This window comes from Canis lupus, chromosome 7 (genome assembly GCF_048164855.1).
Source record: "Canis lupus baileyi chromosome 7, mCanLup2.hap1, whole genome shotgun sequence".
Classification (NCBI taxonomy): Eukaryota; Metazoa; Chordata; class Mammalia; order Carnivora; family Canidae; genus Canis; species Canis lupus.
Window position 1 is genome coordinate 61,268,642 of NC_132844.1, and position 26,771 is coordinate 61,295,412.

Below are 26,771 nucleotides of genomic sequence, written 5' to 3' on the forward strand. Positions count from 1 at the left end.
ACGCGGCTCAGCAACCAAAAGGAACACAGGTGACTCTCCAATGCATTAGTCTTCTTAGAGAAGCCAGGCTCAAAAGGCTACATGTGATATATATTTATATAACATTCTGGAAGAGTCAAAACAAAGGGACAGAAAGGTTAATGGTTGCCCGGGGTCAGGATGGGGGAAGATGATGACCACAAATGAGCATGAGGCAGCTTTGTGGGGATATAGAACTGTTCTATTTGATTGTAGTGGTTGTGAACCAACTCTATGCATTTGTTAACATGCATAAAATTGTCCACTAAAAAGGGTGAATCTTACTATGTGAAAAAAAAAAAACCCTAATAAACCTGACTTTAAAAAGCAAGAGTAAGGACAGAACAGAGTGTCAGAAGGCTTAATGAGTCTTAGCACTGCTGACATTTGGACCAGGGAAGGGAATAAGTGGGAGCAGCATTAAAGGCCAGGAAACAGGGAAAGCATATGGAAACCTTGCTTTCTTAGTTTACATCTTCCATTTTATTTTATTTTATTTTATTTTTTTTTTACATCTTCCATTTTAAGAAGATTTTTGAAAAGCACAGCAGAGCTCTTATAGGCAATGACTCTCCTGCAAATAAAGGATAGAGTTTCCTTCCTACATGTCTCCCATAAGCAGAGAATATCTGGGGAGTGTGTAAGAACAAGGATCTGGAGATTACCAGGGAAGAACAATCAAGAAGAGTATAAACTTGGAGACAGGTCTTGTTGCTAGGAGAGACTCCAAGTGCTGTTTTCCCCAGCGATTTGAGGTCCAAAATGGTTCAGAAAGGTCATGAGCTGTCATAGCCAATGAATATGAAGCTTAATCAGCTGAAATGATGATCCAGCTTTCTCTGGGAAGGTCAGGATGGTTTCGCTAATGGCCATAATTGACACTAATAATATAAGCATCTTAATTTTCAAGCTAATACAGATGTCCTACTTTATTTGTAGCAAGGTGACATGGGGGACATTTTTATGGCATTTTAAACAATGTAGGCAGATCCAAAGTAATGTCAACACCTAAAGCATTTATTTGGATATCTTTAAACTTTTTACATATGATACATTCCAAATTTTACAAGTTGTCCACAGATATTAAAGTTATAGCCAATTTATTAAACAGATATGATTTTCCCTGATATGGAAAGCATGTTATATAAACATTTCTACAATAAACAGAATACATGCGGAACAAATCATAAATCATTGGCAAGGATGACAATTAGCTTAATTATGCACACACTAGAAGATAAAAGGGTGCGTGTGTTGCTATTTCATGTAAGTTCATCTTCTCTCAGACTCTGTCATTTTCAGAGAATGAAATCCAGGGACACCCTCTGCTAACAATGGACTTCTGTAAAGTCATTCCTGAAAGCCACAGTATTGTTATGATTTGGTGGAAATGTTTATAATTCATTTACAGAGGGAGAAACCCGGTCCTATTTTAAATTCAAGCTTGGGGGAACATATGGAGAAAAGCCAAAAGAAGCTGGGCTTAAATGCTAAAGGAACGGGGATGCGACAAAGACCAAAATAAACATTAAAATCATTATGCCATCCACAGCCCCAGTTCTTATGAATGGAAGAAAGGCCAGATAAAGGGGGAAGAATGCTGTGTTCTAATTTGGATTTTCTTCCTGTTGGTCCTCCTCTCAGATGGTGAGCCAGTCCCAAGCAAGAAGGGTTTCAGAAGAGGGGGTCCTGTCACACACTACCTTAGAGAGGAAGCAGTGGATGTGGCTTCTGTATCCCTCTTTATTTTAGCCTGAAGTCTGGATTTCTGACCTTCCTCCTGGGTTTACTGCAGTGTATACAAAGCTGAATGGAACAGAACTTACAGATGCAGTTCAAGAAAATTGAGTGAAAGGTTTACTTGCATTGGCTAAAAAAATCCAAAAGTCTCTTATTATTCATTTGTCCCTTAGCCCTACCTTAGAGAGGCTCAGAATTTATTCCTCCACTAAATCTGCAAGTACTCTCTGTATTCAAGCTCTCAGCACACATACATCAAATGAGAGTGGCTATGTGGTATGTAACAGTTAAAACCTATTCTACTAAGCGGCTATCATTCTAGGAAGGCACCTCTTAGTAAGAACAATAATGCTTAAAAATAATAAAAACCCTGGGCCCAAAAGCTGTCCCAGGAATGTACTAAGTGAGCCAGCAGGTAAACAGTAATTCGTCTATTCCAGGAAATGCTAGAAAGGGTAGGGGAACCTCAAAACACTGAATTCTCATTTTTTTCTTCTAGTTTGATTCTAGATGCATACAATCTCTTGGTTTAGTCTTAGAAATGGGAATATATTGTCTGAAAAATTAGGATAGTCTAAGTTTTCAAAAAGCCCTTTAAAATGAGTTTTTTTCTCAAAGCCAAAAGTCTTGCCCCCCTCCCCCCACAAATCCAACTTTTATAGCCCTGAAAACCACCCAGCATATGAAGCAACCAGGCTCTCTCCATCCCACAGGCTCTTCCTGCACATGTGCCCCAACCTGCTCATAGCCAATGGAGACAGGGATAGCCACTTTCAAAATCCACTGCTTTGCTCTTAGAGGTAGGGTCCTGTCAGCAGAGGGGACAGCGACCTAGTCCCAGTGTTGAGAGTCACTGAAAGGGACCAGGAAATGTGACCCCAACAGACCACAGAGACTGTTTCCTGCTGCTGTCGAATCAGCTTCAGGCCTGGCGTGCCTTGTGATCAGTAACATAACATGGCTCAGACTACTGGGAACAGTCAAAGCGGTTAGACGCCCACAAAGGGGCTGTGCCCAGCCTGGGAAGAGAAATTCCTCACTGAATTCTAAAACTCAAGCAGTTATATTGAGGGACACAGCAAACGGTGCAAGAAAATCCACTGATGGAAGATGATTTTCATCAGTCCCTGGAGCCAGAAACTATGAAAACAAAACTGGGAAGAAAAGCTTAAATATAGAATTTATTTCCAAATTCAGTAGAATTTATTTCCTATTCTTTCCTGAAAAGCCAACTGGGTTACAAAAATCCAAGTTTATGTTTTTGGTAGTGAAGTAACTATAAATGTTGCCAGTCGATGCCAACCAGTGTCTGATTTGCTTCCTGTGCATGTCCAATTTCCTCCGTGATACTGTGCTGGTGCCAAAGCTTCTGAATCTTCTTAAATCGCTCTTTGCACAAATGTAAAGGATTTCCCCGTCTAGAAGGAAGACGCATGTCATTCAGGATGCATTCTTTTTATTCATCTATTATACCCCAACTTTTAGGAACAGTTACAAGTTACTGGTTTAAGATCCTCTGCAAAATTCCTGTTTGGTATGAGACTGTGGCTATTAACACATTAGCTCTGAAGGCTGGCTAGGAGCAGCTGAAGGGAGTAAGTACTGAAAAGAAGAGGAAAATGTATAGGAGCTACACTTACTCAGATTATGGTGAGGGAAGAGAGGCTAGGGTTGAGCAGGAGGGTCTGGGTGGAGAGGCTACAACTACCTATTCATTATCCACTTTGTTGGTAAAAAGTAAGACTGAAGGAGGCAGGGGAGATGGAAAGAGAACTGCAGAAGTAAAAATGTTTCCCATGGTGCTGTTTTTTAGCCATAAAGTCTAGTAAGCAAGGCAGGCAATTGTGAATAACATCTGGGTCTAATTTAACCATAGAAGTTTTGATGAGTTCATGCTGGTGGCCTTTGTTCCTGATTCAGAGCACACACAATCCTCTTACTCTCTAACCAGGGCTCTTCCTCCTAAGAGCCCACATTCCTCAGGGCAATGGAAGAACCATCACCAGGTGGCATTACGTGCATAACCTTGTAGCCAAGCCCCTGGGGCAGCCTTCTACTTATCTTGCCTTGGTTTCCAGTTCTTAATTTTCTGCTTCCCAAGGCTGGATGGTTTTACCTAGGTTAAGACTTTCACCTCCTCTGGGCAAAGAGATGGTCTAGAAGAAGTTAATAGTGCTTGAGGGAACTGTTGTTAGCATTTTTCTCATGATATAATAGAAGCAACCAGAGTAGAAGTGATTAAGCCTCAAATACTGTTGTATTGCTCTATATGTTCTACATCTTTGTCCTCAGATTTTTTTTTTAAAGATTTTATTTATTTATTCGTGAGAGACACAGAGAGAGAGGGGGAGAGAGGCAGAGACACAGGCAGAGGGAGAAGCAGGCTCCATGCAGGGAGCCCAACATGGGACTTGACCCCACGGTCTCCAGGATCACGCCCTGGACTGAAGGTGGTGCTAAACCGCTGAGCCACTCAGGCTGCCCTCAGATTCTTGTTAATAACATAAGCACGTCTCTCTTTTTTTCAAGTAGGCTTTATGCCCAATGTGGGGCTTAAACGCATGACCCTGAGATCAAAAGTTTTATGCTCTACTGACTGAGCCAGCCAGATGCCCCAAACACATCTCTTATCAATTAATATTTGCTCTTTTATAACTTCTGAACAACACTGGGTCTCCTCTTACAAAGTCATACAAGTCACAACAGGCTACTTCAATGGTTCTCTGGAGTGACAAATGGGAAAAAACTTGCTTTTCTCTTATTATTTCCCTTATCTGTCCTGATTGCCCTCATGACATTCTTATTTATTTATTTTAGAAAGAAAAAGAAAAAGAGAGAGAGTACAAGTGGGGGAGGGGCAGAGGGACAAGCAGACTCCCTGATCACTAGGACTGATCAGTGTACTGAAGGCTCTAGAGGCCCAGGATCAGCCAACCCAGTGCCCTAGGATGGGCTCTTACCTGAGTCCCTGGTCAGTTTCCCCATAGTCATCAAGGTAAGGAGGAGAATAAAAACAGCCTTTGGTTTTGCCAGCTAAAAATAGCACCTGACATTCCCGCACTCTGTAGAGAGACCATTTATACAGTACAGATTAGTAACCAATGTTTGGATTCAGTTCCTAATGGACTGAAGTCTTATAAAAAATAAACAACCCCAGTGTTAGAAGAAACAGCCTTTATAGCAGAGATACTTGAAGTATCAACACATCTGCCCAAATTTTAAAAATAACTAAAATGATTGTATTATACCCAATAATGATTGCATTGTAAATCAATATAGTGAGGAAGAGGAATATTTTAGATTAGGAATCAGTGGCTCATGTAATACTGGCATTTAAAAAACTATTAAGTGTAAGAGAGATAGTTAACTTTTTTTTTTTTTTAAGATTTTATTTATTTATTCATAGAGACAGAGAGAGGGAGAGGCAGAGACACAGGCAGAGGAAGAAGCAGGCATCATACAGAGAGCCCGACGTGGGACTCGATCCAGGGTCTCCAGGATCACGCCCTGGTCTGCAGGCGGCGCCAAACCGCTGCGCCACTGGGGCTGCCCCAGATAGTTAACTTTTAAACATAGATACTGATACTTTAACCACTATTATGTGCGAACTGCTCATTTAAAAAAAATGTACAAAAACATTCTGAATTAGGTTGATTTGAAACACAAAGCAGTACTGTACATGACTGAAAGAATTTTGAAATATGCCAGACAAGAGACATTTTTATTTCTTTAAAGGGTTATTAAAAAACATGTCTCCCGATCCCTTTGAGAGGTTTGCCTGGCCTTTTTTGGGTATTAATAATCCAGCTCAACTCAACATTTATAGAGAACCTGTCATATACAAGATATTGTCAGGCACCAGGGGACTAAGTTACCTAAGATACAGATCTAATTTATGCCTCAAGGGAGCTGAAATTCATGTCACCTCCCTCCTTCAAACCCTGAACTGAGTTCCATCTCACTCAGAAATGTCACCAGGACACAGCAGGCCCTAGGACTCTCCTGTATACACCACTCCAGCAACACAAGCCTCATTACTGTTTCCTGAACATGGCAAGCACATTCCCCAACAATTTTATAATTGCTGTTTCCTGCCTAGAGTGTTCTCCCTACTTCTTTCAGTGTTTATTCAAAGGCACCTTCTTGGTTCCCTAACTAAAATCCAACTCCCCATCTGCCATTTCATATTCTTCTCCCTGCTTTATTTTTTCTCCTCCAAGTGTATCACTTTCTAAATTATCAGCCTTATTATATTTTTTCTCTCTCATGCTAGAAAATGAGTTCCACAAAGGCAGAGATTTTTGTCTGTTTTGTTGACTACTACATTCTCAAAGCCCAGTACACAGTAGTCACTATTTGCTGTATGTTGTCCAATATATACAACCATAGTTGACCTTAGAACAACATGGCAGTTAGGCATGAGGACCCCTCCCCACTACCCGTGCAGTTGAATACCTGCTATAACTTTGGACTCCCTCAAAACTCAACTATTAATAGCTCACTGTTGACTGGAAGCTCTACTTTGTAACATAGACAATTAACACACATTTCGTATGTTGTATGTATTATGTACTGTATTTACAATAAAGCAAGCTAGAGAAAAGAAAGTGTTATTAAGAAACTCAAAAGGAAAATACATTTGCAGTACTAAACTGTATTTATTGAAAAAAATATGTGTATGAGTGGACTTGCATGTAGTTCCAACTCATATTGTTCAAGTGTCAAGGTTATATACATCAGGCAGTGATATGTATGGATCCCAAACCATAAGGATATGGCAAAAGAAGGAATTTTGACTGGGTTTGGGCAGTAAATCAAGGACAAATGGAAGTTTCACATTAGGATGAGGCACAAAGAAAGGAGAATTGAACTGTCATGGAGGTGGGAAGAATGACAATGGAAGAGGCAAAGAGAGTAGGATCCAAATATGAGATATGAAGAGACAAGGCTTCCATGTTCCTTGAATGAACAAACACAGAACAGCAGTCTCAAAATTCTTTGTTTTTTTTTTTTAAAGATTTTATTTATTTATTCATAGAGACAGAGAGAGAGAGAGGCAGAGACACAGGCAGAGGGAGAAGCAGGCATCATACAGAGAGCCTGACGTGGGACTCGATCCAGGGTCTCCAGGATCATGCCCTGGGCTGCAGGCGGTGCTAAACCGCTGCGCCATGGGGGCTGCCCTCAAAATTCTTTGTAACGTAGTAGCTTCTTGTGCCATCCCTCAACATGTATATACCACAGCAGGTGCAAAGCGGCAGATGCAAAGGAAAAAGCTCTCGTCAGAGCCTTACCTGAGGAAGATGCCCACCCCAGAACCACAGGAGTAGGTGTGAGCTGTGCAGGCTCCCACATCTTCCCCTTCCAGTTCAGTCTGACAGCAGTAGCTCTGGGAGCACAGCAGAGTTCCACACACAAGGCACAGAGTGGGGGCTCTGCTCTTATCACCACCTGATTTGGGGCATCTCCATGGGACAAAAAAAAAGCTCAAGTCATTGCTCTAAAAAGGAATGGCTAAAGAGCTGACAGTGGTAAAGCCACCCTGGAAAAAGTTCTGTAATATCAAGCAGAGCTGAAGATGCCTGTGTCCTATGGGCCAAATTTGGTTCTAAAACTGGGAACATCTCACACAAACAACATGTACTGGAAATATTTAATCAACATCTGGAAAAGAGGTAAATAAAATCAGTAAGATAAAAAAATGTAAATTCTGCTCTTGTGATAAAATACTACACAAAGTGAAAACTGGTGAATTAACAGTTATGTATATTGGATGTATAAAAAAATCTTACAAATAGTACTGAATATGAGAAATTATAGAATATGTATAATAGAGAATGCCATTTTTAAGTTTAAAACATACAAAATAATAATATATGCTGCTTGGTAATATAAGCATTTGTTGCTAGCCTATAAATGCATAGGAAGCTTGATATTCTGTGTTGAATAGTGGATCTCTGCAGGGGAAGAAGAGGACACACCAGAGTAGAGGTACACAAGGCAGCTTCAATTGCCAAGGAAATGTTCAATTTTTACACTACTGATTATTCCTTATGCTGTTTCTATGTCAAACATATACAAATATTACTAAAGGGTTCTTATTAAAGTGCTATTTAGATAACCTGTAATGAATCAACTTTGTCACCCATCACCCCGTTTCCTATGCCTTATGCTGAAGCATGCTGGAATGGTGTCATTACAAGACAGGCAGTATAAAACACTACTGACATCATAATTCCCTGACCCCCCCCCAAAATGGAACGATAATAAAATCCCTTAAAATCTGTATAAAGCAGTGAGTGCTTCCAGTGATAAGAAATGCTTAACACTGGAATATCAGAACTTACGAGAAATTAGATGCTTGATTAATGAGGCTGCTATAATCCTCTGGAAGGTCTATTAATTTGTTGGATTCTCTTGGATAGCTAAAACAAAACAACATAACAATCAAACATAAAAACCAGTTAGAAATCATAACAATGACAAGTAACTGTTAGTTTAAACAAATAAAGGAAGACTGAATCTGAGTGACTGGGTATTACCATAGTGCTACGAGAAGCCACAAAAGAAATTAAAAAGGCACTCTTTTTTTTTTGGATGGAATTTCCTTATTGTTTTTTAATTTTTTAAAAAAGATTTTATTTATTCATGAGAGACACAAGAGAGAGGCAGAGACATAGGCAGAGAGAGAGAAGCAGGCTTCATGCAGGGAGCCCAACGAGAGACTCGATCCCGGGACTCCAAGATCACGCCCCGGGCTGAAGGCAGGTGCTCAACCACTGAGCCACCCAGGCATGCTTATTTTTTAATTTTTAAAGGTAAGCTCTATGCCCAAAATGGGGCTTTAACTCACAACCCCAAGATCAAGAGTCCCATGCTCTCCCCCTGAGCCCTATAGGCACCCCAACAAGGCACTCTTAAAAAACAGAGGGCTCTTGGGCTTACATGTTTACTTGAAGAGCTCAGAATACATTATCAAGACAGTAGACAGTACTTAGTATCTTTCCCATTTAAGGGAAAATCTGGTAGCTCTGGGCAGAAGAGGAGATTCCTCCCTGGGCTTCTATGGAAAACAGAGTAATGGAGAGCCCAACCACACAACTCAGGATAAGACAGAAAAGATATGAAACTGGTTTTCCAATTGTGCAATAAAACCCCTTTTGGGTCATGGTTAAAAAAAAAAAAAGATATGCTTTATTAAGGGTGATCTTAAGGCAGAAATGACTTGGGAGGAGAGAGGGCAGTAGAAGAACAGATTTTCTTTAAATTAGAGACACCAGGCCATATTGATTCTGTGACAAGTTAATTCATATAGAAATGTAGATCCAAATTCATCTGGTATGTGAGGATCTGTTCTAGTGCTCACACATGCGCAGCATAGACTGTGGGATGTGGCCTGTCCCTGAGGCAGGGACAAGCAGCCAAGGGGAAGTGACTGAGACAGATTTTTTTTTTTTCTAAATAGGGAGCGGGAGAGAAAAAACCCTAAGCAGGCTCCATACCCCATGGGAGTCCAACACAGATGTTTGATCTCACAACCTTGAGATCATGACCTGAGCCAAAATCAAGAGTAGGATGCTTAACTGACTGAGCCAGCCAGGTCCGCCTGAGAGAGCAGATCTTATACCAGAGTCACCTGAGGGGAATTTTGGGGAGACACACATGCCAATGATAGAGAAATTAGATTTGGTAGGTAAGGACAGGGTATTTTTTTTCTAATTTTTTTTTTTTTTTTAATTTTTAAGTAGTCTCTACACCCAGTGAGGGGCCCAAACTCATGACCCCAGCATTAAGGGTCACATGTTCTACTGACTAAGCCAGTCAGGCACGCCTATGCCTGAGTATTTTTTAAAAGTTTCCAAAATTATTCTGATGTATACCTCAGAGAACTACTGTTCCACATGAGTTTTCCAACTGCAGAGTTGAATCATATGAAATTGGTTATATTCAACCTAATAAGATTAGAGTGCTATCATTTCTAGATTTGGGACAGGATGTATATAAAAATCAAAGAAACAGATAATCTCCTCTAACCTTCTGATTTTTATGGATGGTGTATTCAGTAGAACCAAGGAGAGATTTACAGATGAAATACATCTGTTATCACCTAGGATAGCATACTTTACTACAGAAATCAGAATACAGCTAATCTCAAAAAGAATGAAGAAAAAAAAAGCCATGATTTGATAATCACTGAAGTTGAGTGACAGGAATGTCAAGTCTTATACGATTCTTTATACTTTTGGATAGTTTAAAATTTTCTATAATAAAAGGGAAAAACAGAGCTAAGAAAAACCTGGAAAAGGATTCAAATTTTTAAAAAAGCAAACATTCCAAAATACAATACTTTTGTTATTTGTTTCTTCTGCCAAGAATAATGCACCATATTTATATTCATAATTCTTATTCTTTAGAAACTCTCATCGTTAGACTGAGAAAAAAGTTGTATGAAGGCAAGATGTTCTACCTCTTGGAATCACTGAAGATTTGCAAGATCATTTTTAAAGGAATGGCACACTTACATCCTGCTTCCTCTCTATCTCCTGCCCAAACAAATCTTTGTAATCTTTAACTTACCTTATAGCATCTCTTTCACCTTCAAGATATCTTTTAACTTCAATGTTATGACACCAACTTCAATGTAATGGGGGTGGCGGGTGGGGAAGAGAAACAAAATCAAAACTTTACTTTTGAAGGGTTATAATAGAATTTTTTCCTATTTCTCTATTCAGTAAGAGAAAAACAAATCTTCTTGGCTTATTTACTACATCAAAAGAAAGGAGAAGAAAGACATATTTTGCTACAACTTTTAAATCAGAAGAATATGAGCTGTGGTTTTCTAAAAGCATACACTATTATCCCACTCAATTGGACACTCCAGAAAAAACAGTATAAATTAATGACAAATTCTTACTATTTGGAGCTAGAATACTCATGAAAAAAATTTTTTTTTTATTGCGGCAAAATATACGTAATGTAAAGCTTACCATTTTAGCCATTTTTAAGTGTACGGTTCTGTGGCATTAAGTACATTCACATTATTGGGCAACCATCCCTACCATCCATTTCAAGAACTTTTTCAACTTTCCCAAATGAAATTCTGCACTCGTTAAACACTAACTCATTCCTCCCCTGACCCAGCCTCTGGCAACCACCATTTTATTTTCTGTCTCTATGAATTTGACTACTCTAGATACCTCATGTAAACGGAAACATACAATAATTGCTTCATCCGTGTTGTAGCAGGGGTCAGAGTTTTCTTCCTTTTTAAGGTTGAATAGTATGTCACTCTATGTATGTACTAAGTATTGTTGCTCCACCTTTTGGCTATTATGAATAATGCTATGAACATGACTGTGCAAGTATCAGTTTAAGTCCCTACTTCCAGTTTTTTTTTTTTTTTTTTTAAAGATTTTATTTATTTATTCACGAGAGAAACACAGAGAGAGGCAGAAACCTAGGCAGAGGAGAAGCAGGCTCCCTATGGAGAGCCCGATGTGGGACTCGATCCCAGGACCCTGGGGTCAGGACCTGAGCTGAAGGCAGACGCTCACCCGCAGAGCCACCCAGGTGCCCCCTGATTTCAATTCTTTTGTAATATATACCTAGAAGTTGAATTGCTGGATCATATAATTCTATGTTTAACTTTTTGAGGGACTGCCATACTATTTTCCAGTGCAACTGCCCTATTTTGTATTCCTACCAGCAATGAACAAGATTTCAATTTCTTGACATCCTCACTAATGTGTTATTATTGTCTGTCTTTTGTATATGTGCTGCTGAAGCGAGCACAATTGTCTGTCTTTTGACTATAGCTATCTTAATAGGTGTGAAGTAGCACCTCACCATGGTTCTTATTTGCATTTTCTTAATAACTGACTAGTGATGTTGAGCACGTTTTCATGTGCTTATTGGCCATTGTATATCTTCTTTGGAGAAGTCCTTTGCTCCTTTTTAAATGGGTAGTTGCTTTTTTGTTGAGATGTAAGAATTCTGGCCATATATTCACATGGTCATATATTCTGAATATTAATCCCTTATCAGATGCATGATTTGTAAATATTTCCCCCCATTCTGTGGGTAGAACAGCTAAGTTTTAATCTTAACTAACTTGATATGAATGACAAATAACCTTCCCTAGACTTCACTTTTCTCAAACATAAAGTGAGGGTATTAGACTAGATGACCCTCAAGGTTTTTCAGTTCCAAAAATTTACGGAATAGAGTCCTTAATATGTAAGTTAATATGAGGAAATAAACATTCCTACCACTATTCTCCTTATAAGCAAATCTACTTATGCTATTCACTAGTTTGGCAAAAACCATGCCACAAAGGTAAATTCTTAACTTAAAAGGCCTAATCCTTATGAGATGAGTTACACAGATTGAATTCTGCTAGGCTCACTATCTGAGAATTTCATAATATGTGATAAATCTAAGTTTGTTTCCATAGAACTATTCAATATAATGGAAGAAAAATGTATAATCATTACCTTTCAATCAGTAATTTTGTTATCTCATTATTTTCTTGAAAAAGGCAAATGAGGTTGTTTGGCAGGGAAAGGTAGTTACACAAATGTTCAAAATGGCTTGTTCCAGAAACTGCAAATGGAGAAGAGAAGAGTGATGCATATAACAACTAAGAGTAGGTCCTGCAGGAGAGTAAGCAATAGCAGAGCTTAAAAGCATAATGAAAGAATCTGAATTTACAAGTTCACAAAAGGACATGTGGAAGGGGACCACAGAAAATGGCACAATTGAGAGCAGAGCCAGGCAACTCCCACAACAAATTGGTTACAATTTCTTGGTGTCTCCGTGTAACCATTTGCAAAATGATGTACTTACCTGATCTACTTCACTGGGGTTATGTGTGAACAAATTAATGACAAAAATAACATATGGGGTACTCTGGAAAAGCATAAAGCAATATAGAAATAGAAGATGATTTTATCATGAGAGATGGATTTAAGTACTACCTTTAATCATCATTGCAAATGATTCGGAAGTCTAGACTATTAGCTGAATGAAAGTGTCAGTCAACAGACTTTGAGAGGGCAACCTCACATGCAGGCCCCCTTGCCTGAGCCATTCACTGTGAGGTACAGACAGAGTAAACTTTAAGTTTGCCTTGATACTACACTATTTATTTTTAAGATTTTATTTATTTATTCATGAAGACAGAGAGAGAGAGAGAGAGAGAGAGAGAGAGAGACAGAAGATAGGGGCAGAGACACAGGCAGAGGGAGAAGCAGGCTCCATGTAGGGAGCCTGATGCGGGACTTGATGACTTGATCCTGGGACTCCAGGATCATGTCCTGGGCCAAAGGCAGGTGTTAAACCCCTGAGCCACCCAGGGATCCCCACTGATACTACACTTTAATGAAATGAATCAAAACAGAACACAGAGAACAACTGTAAAACACAAAATGAATTCCTTCATTAAAATCATATATGTGCAATTATGGGTATTCTGAACATTAATGCCACACACTTCAAGTTAGAAAACACTTGACATTGTGAGTTATCCTCTTTTATTATCTGAAGAACCCAGTTTATGGATAACATATAATTGAATATTTTAACTCTGAAAGCAAAACTAGATTTTTATAAATAAAAATAGTACACTTACTGAGACGCAAATAAAATCACACATATATATAAATATGCATTTTATTCTATATTTGCGTACATCACCACAATCAGCTATATTCTATTTTTTTATTCTATTTCTTTTTTTTTAAAGATTTTATTTAATAATGACAGACACACAGAGGGAGGCAGAGACATAGGCAGAGGGAGAAGCAGGCTCTCTACAGGGAGCCTGATGAGGGACTTGATCCCAGGACCCCGGGATCACACCTTGAGCCTAAGGTAGACGTTCAGCCACTGAGCCACCCAGGTGTCCTTGTAAGTTTTCTTTCTTTTGTTTTTATTTTGAGAGAGTATACGTGAGTGGGGTGGGGAGGGGCAGAGAGGAAGAGAGAGAATCTTTTTTTTTTTTTTTGAAGAGAGAGAATCTTAAACAGGCTCCACGCCCAGCATGAATCCTGACTTGGGGTCAATCTCATGACACTGAGGTCATGACCTGAGTTGAAATCAAAAGTTGGATGCTTAACTGACTGAGCCATCCAGGCGCCCCTTAAATTTTTATTTTTGTAAGTTACCTTAATTATAAACTGCTGGAGTGAAAGATTACCTACATTTCCCACATTTTGAAGAAAACTAGAAATTACCTTGAAGTTCAGGTGGAGAAGGAACTCCATTTAAGTAATGAAAAAACAAAGCGCAACACTTAAGGAAAGGCATGATTCCATTTCTGACATTCCTCCATAGATGCCAGCCAGATGGTATTTCTTTCAAGGCACTACAAAGAGAAAAATGATAATTGGGAAATCTAATGAGGAAAGGTCATTCTAGTTATAGCACAGTGTGAAAACAGGGACAACTGCTATTTGGAATCAGTGGCACAGAAGCATATAAGGAGCGGGCAGCCCCATTACAGGACGTCAAGTATAAATAGTGCTATAGCTGCCAATGCTCTTATTAAAATTTATAAAAGTAATATAGCTATATAAAGAGAAAATTTGGAAAATAAAACACTACCCACTATTCTAGAAACTTTTATCAGCATTGTTATTCTGGCTATTTCTATTTGCACACTCATCTAGGTCTTACGTAGCTATAGTTGTAACATATGAAATATAAAATTAACTTGTTTTTCAGAACATCATAAAACATAATTCTTATCAGAACTATAATATTCTGATAATATAAGAATACATCAATCATAATATTCAGCAAATTATTCCCTTGTAAGCAAACACTGTGATTGCTTTAAATTCTTTGCTAATACAAACAATATCACGGTGTGCATCTTTTTTATGCCTATAGGTTTTTCTATATGTCTAATTATTTTTTTAAGTGTGCACTCTCAGAAATGAGTGACTCAAAGAATAAATATTATGGTTCTTGACATACACTGTTAAAAAGCTAAGTGAAACAAACTGCTGTACCAAATCCAAATGGCTGCAAAAATATGTGGAATTCTAGTAATTTTCCTGCACTCCGGCCAGTCCTGGATATTACCTTAAAAATATATTATGCTGACTTAATTTGCATTTTAAAATTCCTTGTGAGACAACATATATTTTAGAATAGTACTTTTCAAAGTAAGTTCTATACTTCCACTAGTCACTGCCAAATGCTCTGAGCAAAAGAAAGATTCCATGGCCAAATACATGTGGGAAGCTCTACAAATTACTCCTTTCTCAGAGATTTCCAATCATGTTATTATATTAAAATGTCTGGAGTTCTGTGGATCACTTCCTCATCTCTTTTAAACATGTCAACAGGCAGCAATTTCCCTTTTTCAACAAACGAATTCCTTTTTCATGCTATCACTTACTGATATTTGGGAACTGTGATGATGTAAAGATCATGATCCTACCTTCCTGTACACTGGTGAAGTGTTTTATACAAAGCAAGAACTGCTAATTCTTCTTCACCAGCAGGATTTTCTTGATCCATGCCATTCTCTTCTGAAAGATACGAAAATATTAGTACTTCACATTTGCCTATGAAGTAGATTAAGAACCATTTCATTTAAGTGCTCAAATGGACTCCTATATTTGCACATTATCTGAAAATACTCCTACAAAATACAAAGAACTTTAATCTCTCAAGTGCTCAGATAGTATCAATCTCCATCTTAACAAGGAGCCAGGAGGCTTTAGGAGAGGAAGCAAATGTGCTTCAGCAGGCCAGGAAGCAGCCTGTGAATAAAATCAGCGAAATATACATTCTATGGTACTAGACTATTACTGAACTTACAAAATAAAAATAAAAGGAAAAACATTCACATAGCTAGGGTATTGTTTATTTATTTATTTATGATTTTATTTATTCATGAGACACACACACACAGAGAGATAGAGACAGAGGCAGAGAAGCAGGCTCCATGCAGGGAGCCTGATGTGGGACTTGATCCTGGGACCACGGGATCACACCCTAGCTGAAGGTGGATGCTCAACTGCTGAGCAACCCAGGTGTCCCACTAGGGGATTTTAATAGAACGGAATTTGTTTCAAAACTTTCTACATAAGGATCGACAGAAAAAAGAAGTAGCCTAATCATAATTTACGCATTTCTCATCTAGGCACCTCTTCCTCTTACTTTCCTTTTCTTTTCTTTTTTTTTCTTACTTTTCTTTTAAACAGAAAACTCAAGTACTTTGTCCTTCATGAATCTGAAAAAAAGGAGTTACCTGTACACGAGGTAAGTAAGATCTGTACGATGTGTGCCATAGTAACCAGATGGAAAATGTGAAGATCTCCAGTGCCAAGGCTGATCCCAGAAAAATCCTGACACTGCAATGCAGGGAAAGCGAGCACCAAGCCCACCTAGATACCAAATGCCAAGGGTCAGACAGGTCACCTTTCCTTCCAAACTTGAAGATATTTCCAATTTCTTAACATGATCCCCTTCTGAGCTCAGCCCATCCCCTTCAGAAATCTATATTGTTACAAGGCACATGTAGAAATTCTGGGACTGGCTACATGAAATGACTTACGGACTAATGGAGTCTTCATAAGCACCGTTTCATATGCCCAGTGATTTCTAATACATACCTTACTGTTAGTTAAAATACATGAATTCTAGCTCATTTTTTTTAAAGATTTTATTTATTTATTCATGAGAGACACAGACAGAGGCAGAGACACAGGCTCTCTACAGGAGCCAGATGTAGGACTCAATCCTGGAACCCAGGATCACACCCTGACTCGAAGGCAGACACTCAACTGCTGAGCCACTCAGGTGTCCCGAATTCCGCTCCCCTTATGAGCTTTTTAGACAAGTTCACACCTTTGAGCCTCAGTTTTCCTGCTGGTAAACTAGCAATAATATATATATGTTTTTAATATCTCAGTAGCAAGGATGTAAGGGCTAACTAATAAAGAAAGTGAAAGCAGTCAGGTGCACAATAAATGCTAGCTTGCTTGTGAGCCACCTGCTGCCTGTCCAATGGTGCCAGTGGTGGCACAATCTTTATAGGAGTCATAGAAACAGTAATAATAGCTAACATTTACTGGGGACAGAGTGCTCTAAGCTCTTTACACTGCTTTTTCCACTGAGTTCTGACACAATCATTTGAGACAGGGACTAACCAATTTAAAGGTTCAGAATCCAATGCCCAAAGATTATGGGGACAGCAAATGGGGTTGCTATGTGTGTGGTATACTCAGTGTCCTGTGTAAAGGTGACCTAGCTAAGGTGGGGTTGAAAATCAGCCACCCACTGCTTAGCCAGTGCTGTGTCTGGGCACTAAGACTCACCTGCCTGTCCGATGCACCTGCTCAGAATACATTCCTTTTCTTAATTCGCAGAAAAGGGCTGTCTGTTGCTAAGTAATGTGACCATAGGGTTTACCTGTCCCAGAGCACTCTGAGTCAGCAGCAGCCCTTATATTACTAGTGTTACTTCTACTTCTTTATGGGTAAAAAACAAAGAGGTAAATTACTGATCTTAGTCATCAGTCACAAAGCAAAATAAGAGAGGTCAAGCCTCTCAACTATATTCCTTAACATTTTCTTTTTTGAGGCTTCTGGGAAAAGAATTATACTCAGAAGTAGTAAGAATAATGGATGACAACTCCTCCTGTCTGCCTCTACACTGGTCACCAAGTCTAAGATACAGTTGTCATAAAATAAAAAGAATTTTAAACCCCAATCACAGCATAGGGGCACCTGGGTGGCTCAGTTGGTTAAGTGTCTGCCTTCAGCTCGGATCGTGGTCTTGGGGTCCTGGGATCAAGCCCTGTATCAGCTTCCCTGATCATCAGGGAGCCTGCTTCTCCCTCTGCCTTTCTCTGTCTCTCGTGAATAAATGAATAAAATCTTAAAAAACAACACAAATCACAAGATACTCACCAATAAATGAAACATGTCGATATCTAATATGCATGGAAGGTCTCCATGGTTGTCATCTGGCACCAATGCTAAACAGTTTAAAAAATTACATTAGCATATTTCATATGTGAACATAAATATGAAATTATTTTTAAAATGCATATAACCTAGTTTAAATTTATCTTTTTATAACATGTATATGAATTTATAAGCTAGAACCTGTACATAAACAGTATTACCAAAATATTTTTCATAATGGAGAGTAGTTGCACCACTAAAAAAAAATTACAGAAGATGAGAAATTACCATAACATATATGGTACAGAGGTGTTCATACTCACATGCAAAAAGTTTACAAAAGTGTCCTTGCACCACTGAAAGTGATGCCACTGTCCAATGTGCTGCAGCAAATCTTGTTAATGACCTAAGACAGTCATCCTGAAATAAAGAGATTGATGCAATGAACAAAGAAGTCAGCATATAAGGTACATTTAATTCTTGAACAATGTAGGGGGTGGGGGAGCTGTGCCCCTTCCCGTCACATTCAGTTGAAAATCTGAATATAACCTTTCACCCCCCTCCCCAAAACTTAATTGCTGATGAGAAGAGTTACTGATGATGTAGTTGACTAACATATTTTTTATGTTACATGTATTAAATATATTGTATTCTTACAATAAAAGAAGCCGGAGAAAAGGAAATACAAACAAAATCATGAAGAAGAGAAAGTACATTTATGGTACTATACACACACACAAATTAAAAACCATGTATAAGTGAACCTGTTCAGTTCAAATTCATGTATGTTGTTCAAGGGTCAACTGTAGTTATCTTCTTTTAGGAATCCTAGTTCAAAGCACAGCTAGTCAAAGCAAAGCTGGATGCACGTGAGATCTCTCTAGGATCTTTCTAGGGGGTTTGTAACTGAATCTGTCACATCTGTAATGACATGTCTCTAACATGGAATGAATAATATCTAATTGTATGCAGAATAAACCAAAGGCATCTCCTTGAAACCAAGCTGCTGGTTCTCTATGGAAAAGGATATATGCATCGAGACAGATTATAAACAACTAAGGTGATGCAGTATTTCTTTATTTTTATTCTAAAGAGATACTCTAAAATGTGGGAAATCTTCCAAATATTGGGGAACCTATGGGCAAGAAGATGAATGTAACAAATCAGGGTGTCTGCAGCCATCAAAAATCATTATGGGGACTATGTAGCAACAATGAGAAAAATCTTGATGTAAACTGAAGAATATAACAGGAACAAAACTACATGTAAATACCAACTGTAATCAAGTTTAAACACGCTAATGGAAAAAACAGGTGGTGAACAAGAGTTTTTTTTCTTCCTGCTTAATTCTCTATTTTCCAAATTTTCTTTTTTTTTTAAAAAAGATTTTTATTCATTCATGAGAGAGAGAGAGAGAGAGAGAGAGAGAGAGAAAGGCAGAGACACAGGCAGAGGGAGAAGCAGGCTCCATGCAGGAGTCTGATGTGGGACTTGATCCCAGGTCTCCAGGATCACACCCTGGGCCAAAGGCAGGCGCTAAACTGCTGAGCCACCCAGGGATCCCCTATTTTCCAAATTTTCTGTAATGCTATTTGGTTCACCAAATATTGAGGACTAATATATGTTAGCCTTGGTTTTGAAGATCTTAAAATAAAAACTAACCCCACTTCTCCTGTACTCAAGGAGCTCACAAGAGGGATATTCCACTCACAGGACTCAGAGGTTTTCCGGGAAAGCAAAGCTTGAAGAGTCATCATAAAGAGGAAGAGTCTGCTTGGGCCACTTTAGCAGAGGTGAAGGCCTGGGAGGACTGGCAATGATTCTGCCAGCGTGGACCATGGATGCAGGGATTGGCAGGAGGTGATAATGGAGAAACAGGTTAAGAAGTTTAAGAGATGGGGCACCTGGCTGGCTCAGAAGAGCATGCAACTCTTGATCTTGGAGTTGTGAGTTCAAGCTCCACACTGAGTATAGAGATTACTTACATAAATAAATAAATAAATAAATAAACAAACAAACAAACAAACAAACAAACGTTAAAAAAAAGTTTAAGAGATATAGTCACTGTTACTTTTTGGAGGAACCCTTTGATATTGTATTAGGAAAAAAGATTCAGAATAGAGACTGCTATAATACTCTAGTCAAGAAATGATGTGAGGCTGAACCAGACAAGTAGGAGTATGTATGAAAGGGATAGGACAAATACATAGGAGAGGAATTCAACAAACTCTGCTGACCAACTAGATGGATAACTAGATTATCTTTTTAATAATCAACATATTACCAACTCTTACTTATTGTAGCAGAAAATATCACAGTCAATGCTGATATGTCATAACATTATATCATATACTTCATAGTTAAGAACTATCATTCTGCTGATTTACTATAAAGATACAATTCAGGACAGTTTTTTATTTTATTTTATTTATTTATTTTTTAAAAGATTTTATTTATTTATGAGAGAAAGAGAGAGAGAGAGAGAGAGAGGCAGAGACACAGGCAGAGGGAGAAGCAGGCTCCACGCAGAGAGCCCGATGTGGGACTTGATCCTGGAACTCCAGGATCACGCCCTGGGCTGAAGGCAGGTGCTAAGCTGCTGGGCCACCCAGGGATCCCCAGGACAGTTTTAATATCAAGTCTACTTCCAGATATTCCAAGTCCAAAGTGGCTTAGGTATTTCTATTTTTTTTTTTTTTTAAGATTTTATTTATTCAGGAGAAATAGAGAGAGAGAGGCAGAGTCATAAGCAGAGGGAGAAGCAGGCTCCATGCAGGGAGCCCGATGTGGGACCCGATCCTGGGACCCCACCCAGGATCATGCCCTGGGCCAAAGGCAAGCGCCAAGCCACTAAGCCACTCAGGGATCCCCAGGTATGTTTTTTTTATATTTCCAACTATAGCACTAAAAATTCAAGAACGAGAACAGTTTTTAGTTTTCCATTTTTCGCATGTTTAACTAAGATCTCTGGATGAAAAGAGCTGAAGTCTATTTAAAAGAAAATCATGGGGGATCCCTGGGTGGCGCAGCGGTTTGGTGCCTGCCTTTGGCCCAGGGCGCAATCCTGGAGACCTGGGATCGAATCCCACGTCGGGCTCCCGGTGCATGGAGCCTGCTTCTCCCTCTGCCTATGTCTCTGCCTCTCTCTCTCTCTGTGTGACTATCATAAATAAATAAAATTAAAAAAAAAAAAAAAAAGAAAATCATGGAAAATTAAACCACAAACATTACTTCTTCACTATTGTTACAGAAAATGGGCTTTGCTATGAAAGGAGTGAACTTATGCTTAAATAACTATTTCAGGTTTTTAAGATTGAAAAAAGTAGAACTACTAAATTTCCATTTCACCATTCTGTGAACTGAGTAAACTGACAACTTACCAGTCTGCAAGGCAAAGGACCAAATAATGGTTTATCTTCATCACTTAAAATTCTTTCTGCAGATTAAAAATGGTTAAGATGATGAGTTTGATGTTATGTACATTTGAAAGCACAATACTGTCAGGTTCTGAAATCTTTTAAGTCATTTCACAAGAATTAACTGTGGATGAAAAGTAAAATTAAAAACACATCCTCTTAAGAAACAAGAAGTTATAAGCACCACCAAAATGAATTCTCTTGCTGTGCTTTATTTATAAACTATCAATCTAATATTGGGTCTGTATTTACTTCCTACTTCAAAGTCTTGATTTCTTTATACTTTTGCCACTTTACACATCTCATTTAAGTACAGGCTTCTACACATAATTCATGTTAGCACATGCTTGTGACTTAGCGAGAGACACAACTATAAATCTCTTACCTATGCTTTGGATGGTGTATGCACAACTACCCCAACACATTATGGGTACACGGGGATCCTCCTCATTGGGATGAACCTTTAGTCCCACCTTGTAAGTAGCAGTTCCAAATGTTGTTAGCATTTCTTTTATGCTCTCAGAATAAGGGTTCCTGAAGTAAACATGTATGGAATTAGCTTAAAACAATGTGTTCATGTTAATTAAATGGTTTAGTTTTTTTTTTTTTTTAGATTTTATTTATTTATTCATGAGAGACAGAGAGAGTGGCAGAGACACACAGGCAGAGGGAGAAGAAGGCTCCCTATGGAGAGCCCAATGTGGGACTTGATCCCAAGACCCCAGGATCATGACCTGAGCTGAAGGCAGACGCTCAACCACTGAGTCACTCAGGCATCCCTAATGGTTTAGTTTCTTAACAGCCATTTGCTATGTTGGAATTGAACCACTTACGCTATTTAAAAAACAGAGTGTGCAAAGCGGGAATTAAAGACATGCAAACTGTCCCTGAATAAGAGGAGTTATACTTTATTTTGGTGGGTAGGGGTGAGACCCAGGACTGAAAATAAGGTATTTGGTGGAAGCCTACATACTGAACCTTAAAAACAATCCTTGACCTCTATCTCCATTTTAAGAACACTGGCAATGTATACCCACTGCCAAAGATGTTAGTCTCTCCAGCAAAGAAGCCTTGGGGGGAGCCATTTTACAAATAGGCATCTGGGGATCCCAAGTAAGAGCAGTAGGTGCCTGATCAGTTCACAGGTCAGCAAACTCCAGCCTGCCTACCAGGCATCAATGAGCTTTTTCATGACTTACTGTGGAACAGCCACTTGAGGACCAGTACACATTTAAAGAAAAAATCAAGCATCAGAGAGATAAACCTAAACAAATAGGCAGAAACAAAAAATACAGGGAAAACAGTACAGAAGCCAGCAAACCTGCAAGAAATTTAGAGGATCAGCCTAAGAGGGCCAACAGTGAGCTAACAGTAGGACTGTCTCAAAGAACAGAAAAACCAAAAGAAGACTAAGAAACAAAACAATTCTCATAACTTAAAGGATATGAATCTTCAAAAAGTCAACTGAAAACGTAGTAAAATGGATGCGGAAAAGATTCATATATCAAGGAACATCACAGAGAAATTTTAGAACACTGGGAATTAAAGGGAAGTAATAGTCATAAAGGAACAGGAATCAGAATAGCATTAATTTCTCAATAGATGCTAGAATTTGGAGAACAGTACTTTGAAAATCTAGATGAAAAATTACTTCTAGCCTACAATTCTATACCCAAGCCATCAACCAAGCATATGGATAAATAATTATATTTTCAGACATGAAAATTTAACACCCAGGCATCCTTTCTTAGGAATCTGAAGGGTCACCTGTGCAAAACAAGGGAATAAATTAAGAAAGAGCATGATTTGAGATGCAGGGAAATATGAAGGGAATGGCCAGGCTTGGAAGTCTCAGGGTACCTTGTCCTGATCAGGGCAGGAGGACACAGGTTCCAGAACAAAAGATCATCTGATGTATCTGAGCATTGAGAAAAGTTACTGCTAGACATCTGAGAGAGCTATTACACCACGGGTGTGTGCACAGAAAAGTAATATATACATATAAAAACCAAGTACACGAAAGAAATAAGGTGATTATCAACCACCAGAAAGATAATGTTATATAAGAAAGGAAATAAAATCATAAAGCTTCTATTAGTAAAGCTTCTATTAGTAAAGACCATTAAAATGTAAAAATTGCTAACCAGTTTAACTAAAAATTGTGAAATAACTCTACTTGGATAGTCGTGAAGAGCAGTGGATAGGGTAGATAGAGGTAAGGGTTGAATTTTAAATAGTCAACAGAAAGATAATGGTGTAAAAACAATAAATCAAAAGACAGTCACCTAAGCATTTGAATTCGATATATAGAAGTAAATGGCAGAACAAACAGTATCATAGGACTAGGGATGGGGATGGAGGTAGGCGATGTGGGAGGCAAGACTCACGTTTTTTCTAGTTGGTAGCTTTACATGCATTATGTCACTTTATCTTCACAACGTAAGGTAGATATTAGTACTCACTTTACAGATGAGGAAACTGAGGTACAGAGAGGTCAAGCAATTTGAAAAGCATCACATAGCTAGCAACTAGTGCTGCTGGGAACTGAATCAAGCAGTTGTAGTTTGTCCCTAGAACCTATACTGTACTTTATAATAAAACAGGGCTGAAAATATTCTGGCTTTGATCCTGGGTTACTATGACATTGGTGGGGCCATCACCAGAAATATGAAAGTCAGAAGGAAAGTACAGGACTTGGGGGGAGCTGAGCAGTTTGGATTTAGATGTACTGATTTGTTGCTGAGGAGAGCCAGATGAAGGGCAGAGCAGGAAGTCAGCAATGTAGACTAAGAGAGGTTGGTGAGAGGAAAGCATGTCACATGGTTCTTCAGTTTTTATCAATATACCTGCAGTAAGTATCAACATTTAATCCTTAAACCTCAGATTTCAAGATCAATGTACCATAATGTTTTGCTCCCTAGTTTGACAAATAATATTCTAACCACTAAATTTTTTTAAGTGGAACAAATTCGAAAGAAATAAAATAATATACTCACTTAGGATGAAAATCAGGCCTAAACCCTTCAGGGAACTGCAATTCATCCATATTCTCTAAATTCTTTGAAGAAGCAGTATCTACAGAGATAACCATTTTATATTATTATTCATCAGTCTATAGTATTTCTATAAATTTCATCCTAAATATAGGTCAAAGAAATTAAAAAATGACAGGAAAGATTACCATTAATAAAAAGTGGCCTAAGGTACATTCAAAGCATGAGAAATACTACTGCTGATTGACCGAGGCACCTTCTGCAGTCAACTATGCTTTTCCTAATAGTATAGCCACTAGAACACAGCTAGGGGAAGTAAGGAAGGTATGCTATTTTGTTTTTATAAAAACCAGTGATACAAAATCTACTCAGACTGCTTTCCCACAAGGTCGTTAAATGTAGTACATATTTATGAAACTTGGTAAGTCTTTGGTAATGCCAACAATAAAGCAAGTCAGCCCATCAAGAACTAAAGCTGGCTCTGCAACACTCAGTTACATTCCCCCACCCCCAGAAGCTCTTCAATAAAATGGGGGAATAAGTGAGAAGTATTTATTATAAACTTCACATGAGCTTGTGTTTTTCAAGAAATAAGGAATAATGTGGTAAGTCAAAACTAGTTCATTAAGACAAAGAAAATTAGAATAAGTCAAATTTTAAAATGAGAGGTTTCACTTTTAAATTAAAATATTCTTAAATAATTTCTTCTGGAGCTACATTTTCCAACAATCTCAGATTTTAGGGGAAAAATGAACTTATCAGAACTTACTAGGAGTACTTTCTTCTTTCCTAAGAACCTGTAATGCTTTTATTTGCTGAGAGATTGTTCTAATCCACTGAGTCAGTTTTGGTTGGTCTGAAATATTTAACCTGCTAGAGAAGATTATAGAGACTGTTTAGTATTCTGTTGCTTAGTTTAAGATACAAAAAGACTCTATAATTATGCACTTTATTATGCTCATAGGCATAATAGTTTAAACACACTTCCAAAAAAAAAGAAAAAAAAAAAGCTAGGGGAAAATTCGGTGCCTTAAAAAAATTAGAATAGATATTTGCCAATAGACATGAAAAGATATTGTCACTATAATGCTAATAACGTTATTTGTCAAAAATTTCATTTTTTCACAGTACTAGAATTTGCTAGTATTTACTGAGTGTTTATTATGTGACACTTAGTAAAAGCATTTTATAGTATTAGGTTTAATCTTCAAAATACTCTTATGAAATAGGTTACATTATTTTCCCCATTTTACAGATGAGGAAACTGAGGTTTAGAGCTATGTAACTTGATTACAACCCCATCAAGGACAGATCTAGCATTCAAACCCAGGTATATCAGACTCCAAAAAAGCCTGTATTCTTCATGAACTATGTTGTAATTGACCTTCATGGGGGGGAAAAGAAAAACAACTAAAGTGATGTGTGAAATACAACAAATATAATTTTCTTCTGATATGCAGTGAATCCTTAATCTAACAATGATTAATTTATCAATTCAAATGCAGAGGTAAGTCATGATTTTCTGTTATGATTAAAAAGTGTGAGCTTATAAGCTTATACTCAAATCTACTAATGTTTTAAGAAGATTTTGTGGTAGCATAAACTAAGACATCATAGTTTGAATTCCTAAAATTGAAAAGAACTCTGCTTTGAGTTGGATCCAAATAGCACAGAAATTAATAATGTTTAATATGCACAAAACTTAATTAGTATTTGTGTAGGTAAGGTAGACAGTGTAATTCTAAACCGAGATATAAAACCCAGTTTTGAAGAGAAGAGAGTATCAAATTCATATTGAACTGAGAATGTGCAATACTTCTATTAACTAGAAACATCCTAGAAATTATGAAGTAAAAATTTTCCATTTTGAAAATGTCAACAGATTTTCATATTTTGGCCCAACTCCTGAGGTATTATCAACCAGTAGAGTGTAAAAAATTACATTTGTTAGAATATTCAATAAATTCAGTTGAAACAGCTCCTCCATCCCCCATCAATTTACTAAGTATATCTTGCAAAGTATGAGGAAGAGATTTAGAGTCCTAGAAATAAAGGATATAATTTTCATAAATACATGAGAATTTTACACCTTCTATAATGTATTATGGGTGACCAAGAAACTATTACATTTGGCCCGTTCCTTTCTAAAAACTAAAGTCATATTTCACAGGAATACCAAAAGAATGACTACAAAAAAAAAGAATCTGGAAAACATTATGCGATTACCTAGTGTGATTCTCTCCCCTCTGGTTTATCATTTCATTATCTTCAAAGGAAAACTACTGCTTAAATACAAAGGTTTATGAGGCCAAATTTACCTGTTAAAAATATTTCGTGGAGGAAGCAGCAGAGGAATTACAGTATTACTCAAGCACTCACAGAGGGGACAAAGGAATTCTCCGTTTTCCACATCATAGCTGGTATGTAAGCGCAATCTCTGTTGCCTTCGCTGTTCTTTAGCTTGAACGGAATCAAAATACCTTTACAATTAGAGAACATGAGGTATCAAAAACAATGGTAATTTTTCTCAATGAGAGCCACAAGCTTCAACGTTTTAACTAATTTGTTTCCACAATACAAGAATTAAAATCTTCACATTTCTTGGTCTCAGTACTGCCTTGTCACTTCCCTAGGGCTGGTGGCGACTTCCTAGCGCAAGTGCATGATCACTGAATGAGCAC

At 38.0% G+C, this 26,771-nt stretch overlaps 1 protein-coding gene across 8 annotated transcripts in view; it reads right to left on the bottom strand.

Moving 5' to 3' along the window:
* Nucleotides 1-1,014: 1,014 nt before the first annotated feature.
* Nucleotides 1,015-26,771, bottom strand: part of UBR2 (ubiquitin protein ligase E3 component n-recognin 2) — a 129,661-nt gene continuing 103,904 nt past the window's right edge. For 5 of the 8 annotated variants that reach the window (XM_072832984.1, XM_072832985.1, XM_072832987.1 and 2 more), the window contains 16 exons: nt 26,409-26,570; nt 24,860-24,963; nt 24,094-24,172; nt 21,483-21,631; nt 21,062-21,117; nt 18,005-18,101; nt 17,685-17,752; nt 16,022-16,157; nt 15,206-15,296; nt 13,992-14,122; nt 12,252-12,360; nt 10,336-10,392; nt 8,106-8,183; nt 7,053-7,223; nt 4,719-4,820; nt 1,015-3,176 (listed from right to left, as the gene is read on the bottom strand). In XM_072832984.1, coding sequence (XP_072689085.1) covers nt 3,035-3,176; nt 4,719-4,820; nt 7,053-7,223; nt 8,106-8,183; nt 10,336-10,392; nt 12,252-12,360; nt 13,992-14,122; nt 15,206-15,296; nt 16,022-16,157; nt 17,685-17,752; nt 18,005-18,101; nt 21,062-21,117; nt 21,483-21,631; nt 24,094-24,172; nt 24,860-24,963; nt 26,409-26,570 — 1,732 coding nt within the window. In that variant the 3' untranslated portion in view covers nt 1,015-3,034. Of the gene's footprint in view, nt 3,177-4,718; nt 4,821-7,052; nt 7,224-7,311; nt 7,423-8,105; nt 8,184-10,335; nt 10,393-12,251; nt 12,361-13,991; nt 14,123-15,205; nt 15,297-16,021; nt 16,158-17,684; nt 17,753-18,004; nt 18,102-21,061; nt 21,118-21,482; nt 21,632-24,093; nt 24,173-24,859; nt 24,964-26,408; nt 26,571-26,771 lie in introns of those variants that run through there. The other 3 variants (XM_072832986.1, XM_072832988.1, XM_072832991.1) reach the window with 3 other exon arrangements.